The sequence below is a fragment of the Larimichthys crocea genome, chromosome XIII (genome assembly GCF_000972845.2).
Source record: "Larimichthys crocea isolate SSNF chromosome XIII, L_crocea_2.0, whole genome shotgun sequence".
Taxonomy (NCBI): Eukaryota; Metazoa; Chordata; class Actinopteri; family Sciaenidae; genus Larimichthys; species Larimichthys crocea.
The window spans coordinates 42,195,939-42,199,585 of NC_040023.1; the positions used below are offsets into that span (position 1 = coordinate 42,195,939).

A 3,647-nucleotide genomic window follows, 5' to 3' on the forward strand; every position below is an offset into this window, starting at 1 on the left:
TATTCTTGCATTATTTTAGATCAACAATGAACGGACTGGTCTGCTGTCTTGAGGGTTTATTGCTGGGTGGTAAGTCAACTTATTACTACTATTACTATACTACTATAAAAACATTTTTTTACTACTATAAATGCCTAAAATGTTTAGAAATATAGAGGTGTTCTAGAAAATAAAATACAGTAGTGGCATCACTTAATATTTAATAGTCATGTATTTAAATTTTCATATTAACTTTGGAAACTGTCAGAACAATATTTTATTACATGGTGGTGTTCGTACTTAAGTAATTTGATTTTCTATTACACTTGTACTCCACTATTTACTTGATAACTTTAATAACTATTTACTTTGCAGACTGGGATTATTAATACAAAACATATTCAAATTATGATTAGGTTAGGTTAAGATAAAACTTAAATTCACATGTTAGCGGTACATAAGGTCATTAAAATTAGCTTCACCTTTACCATCTGGACCATACAAATGAATGCATGGATATTTATAATATATACATGTATAATTATAAATATAAAATACATTACTTTAAATTGGAGCATGGTTAATGCTTTTATTGGAAGTATATTTCTTCACAAAACTTTTCAATGCATGATTTCTATTTTTAACAATGTATTTCTATACTGTTGAAAAAAAATAATCTTCTATCACTGGCATTTGTGTTATGTTTGTGATTTTTCCAGGACTCTGCTCCTCCTTGCCAGCAGGAAGAGAGTTTGCCACATCTTTCATGCAAAACCTTGGGAGTGATGATAGCGCCACTCATTTCATCATTGAGGTTACAGCTTTGCCCACTTCACAAGGCAGCACCAAGGTCAAGGTGACTGCTGGGGGTCAGGTCAATGAGAAAGAAATCCTGGTAAGAGTGTATCGTTCAAGCTACCAGACAGTGAAGAGATGCAAGGCAGTAAAAGGTCCCGTCAGATTGTGCTGATTGAGGCTAGCCAAGATGTCACCGTGATGTCTCTCAACTTTAAGAAATACACGGCAGACACCTCTGTGGTTTACCCAGTGAAGGACTGGGGGTCTGAATAATTCATCTTCACTCCGTCCTGCTCTCAGAGTGGCACTTTTAAAGAGTTTTCTATCATCAACCATAAGGAGCAAAACTCTGTTGAGTTTTACTTGCAGGGCTCTGTCATGTTCCAAGGGAAATATTACAGGAAAGGAAGCAAGATGACCATAAAGCTAGAGCCGTTTGAGACTGTTCAGATTCAGAGTCAGGATAACCTGAGGGGTACTAAAGTAATCTCACGCCTCCCTGTTGCTGTCTCTTTGGGACATAGCTGTGTTCAGATATACACCTCTTGCAATCACGTCTATGAACAACTTCTCCCTGTTAGCAGCTGGGGACAAGAATTCATCATTGCACCAGTGCCTTATCATACGCTCTTTCCTTATCAACACGACAGTATTTACGTCCAAGCATCCCAGAACACCAGAATTACCATCAATACTAATGGAGAGGTCCAGAGTTACCCTATGTTTGCAGGACAAACTCTGGAACTCTACTCTCAGTGGCCACATGCTATGTATTTGACATTTGACAAGGGTATCCAGGTCCTATTTGAATTCAACGGGGGCTCTAATGATGCACTAGACTTTTATGATCCCTTCCTGATTACCATACTGCCCACAAATCATTTTGGTACTTCTTAGTCCTTGGAGGGACAGGATGATTTCTACAACAATATCATCGTTGTGGCTCGAACCAATGACCTGGATGGCATTACAATTGACCCCAAGCCCCAGTTCACTAACTTCAAATGGCAAAAGGTAGATGGGAGTGATTTCTCCTGGGCTGAGATGTAATATAGCACAGGGGCAAACTTCTATCAAATATCTCACCCCAACTCTCCATTTGGAGTCTACAGTTTTGGTGTTGCTTATGCTAATGGATACGGATCCCCTGCAGCTGCTGACCAAGAAGGTAGGTTAAAAGTATGAGTCAGAGAATAATGTAATAAAATGTGTAGCATAGAATAGCACAGTACAGCATAGCATAGCATAGCATAGCATGGCAATGTACAGCATAACATCATTGAGTATAGCATAACACGATACAATACAACATAGCATAGCATAACATAGCATAATATAGTATATTCTAACATTGCATAGCATACAACATAGGATAACACTGACAAAAGTATATTAGAATATGATTAAACAGTGCACAGTGCATAATAGAATATAGTGTAAAATAACAAAGCGTAACAGTACAGTATTAGTATTAGTAATCATACAATATATTAAAATGAACATACAAATGTTTGTCTTCTCTTGGTATGAAATGTTCAGAAGATGAAAAGGAAACATGTGTCAAAAAAACACCAGTAATCAGAGCAGGTACCCTCTGGGCCATTGGCGATCCTTACTATTGCACATTTGATAGCAACTACTACACCTTCATGGGTGGCTACACCTACACAATGGTCAAGAACTGCCATGTAATGGCACGGTAAGCTTTATAAACAGTAGTATATCGTGTGCTTACAAATAACAAATGTTACTGTACTTTTTTAGATGTTCTAAAAAGTCACTGTTGCTCTAGATGAATTGTGAGGCACATTTGAGAAATGTGCTCTGGTCAAGAACGTTCGATCATGTCAACCACTGGGAAATGGAACCTGCACAATCTAAGGAGATCCACACTACAAAAACTTTGACAACCAATACTATGACTTCCAAGGCACTTGCACCTACACCGCAGCTAAATCGTGCCATCTGAAAGGCACACATCTCAAATCCTTCTCTGTGGTTGTAGAGAATGAGAAATGGATGCAGACAGACATGCCAAATGTGGCTGTAGCCAAGCTTGTTGCTGTGGAGGTGTATGGCTACACCCTGGTCCTCTGAATGAACCAACTTAAAACAGTCATGGTTAGTAATATTTTTTGGAGATTGCTGATTTATTCACTGTTTCTCTATTCATTCATTTAAAATCCTGAGTTCCTAGTTATAACAGAAAGGACATTATGGCTATTTACTTACTTACTTAATTTACTTATAGTAAAGCTTAACAAAGCTGTCTGTGTTTTCTTCAGGTGAATAGCAAAGTGGCAACCATTTCACTTAACCTCAATGATGGACAAGTGGAAGTCCTCCAAGAGGGCTTTCATTATGCTATCATAACTGACTTTGGTCTGAATGTGACCTATGATATGATCTACAGAGTCAAAGTCACTGTTCCAGGAAACTACAAGGGCAAAACCTGTAACCTGTGTGGCAGTTTTAATGACATCAAGACAGATGAGTTCGAGCTACCTGATGGAAATGTGACCAAAGACATCAAGACCTTTGGAGCAGCCTGGAAAGTGGTTGTACCGGGGGTGGTCTGTAAAGATGGCTGCAGTGGCAACCAGTTTGCTTATTGAGTATATAATAAAATGCATATCATTATTATTTTGAGTGGCTTATATGTAGATATTCACAAACAAAGTTGGAAAAGTTGAAAGCTGTAAATTGTATTTTGACAAGACAAGCATATTTTTCAGATGTTTGAAATATAGCATAGACTGGACAATACGCGAATATGGTATTCTCTACATGAACAAAAATAATTCTATGAATCAATAATTCTGCCAGTTTGGTTAGTGAAGGATGCTGATCACTACCGATTTATAATTTGA

The 3,647-nt window shown here is 37.7% G+C and overlaps 1 protein-coding gene across 1 annotated transcript; it reads left to right on the forward strand.

Moving 5' to 3' along the window:
• Window positions 1-2,380: 2,380 nt before the first annotated feature.
• Window positions 2,381-3,424, forward strand: LOC113747507 (alpha-tectorin-like). Its single transcript, XM_027287515.1, has 2 exons — window positions 2,381-2,898; window positions 3,063-3,424. The coding sequence occupies exons 1-2, from the start codon at window positions 2,875-2,877 to the stop codon at window positions 3,390-3,392; spliced, it is 354 nt and encodes a 117-aa protein (XP_027143316.1). The 5' UTR covers window positions 2,381-2,874; the 3' UTR covers window positions 3,393-3,424.
• Window positions 3,425-3,647: the final 223 nt, after the last annotated feature.

Coding starts and splice junctions, on each gene's coding strand:
- LOC113747507 (XM_027287515.1), top strand. CDS start 2,875: ATGAACCAACTTAAAACAGTCATG. Junction 2,899..3,062: donor ACCAACTTAAAACAGTCATG/GTTAGTAATATT, acceptor TGTTTTCTTCAG/GTGAATAGCAAAGTGGCAAC.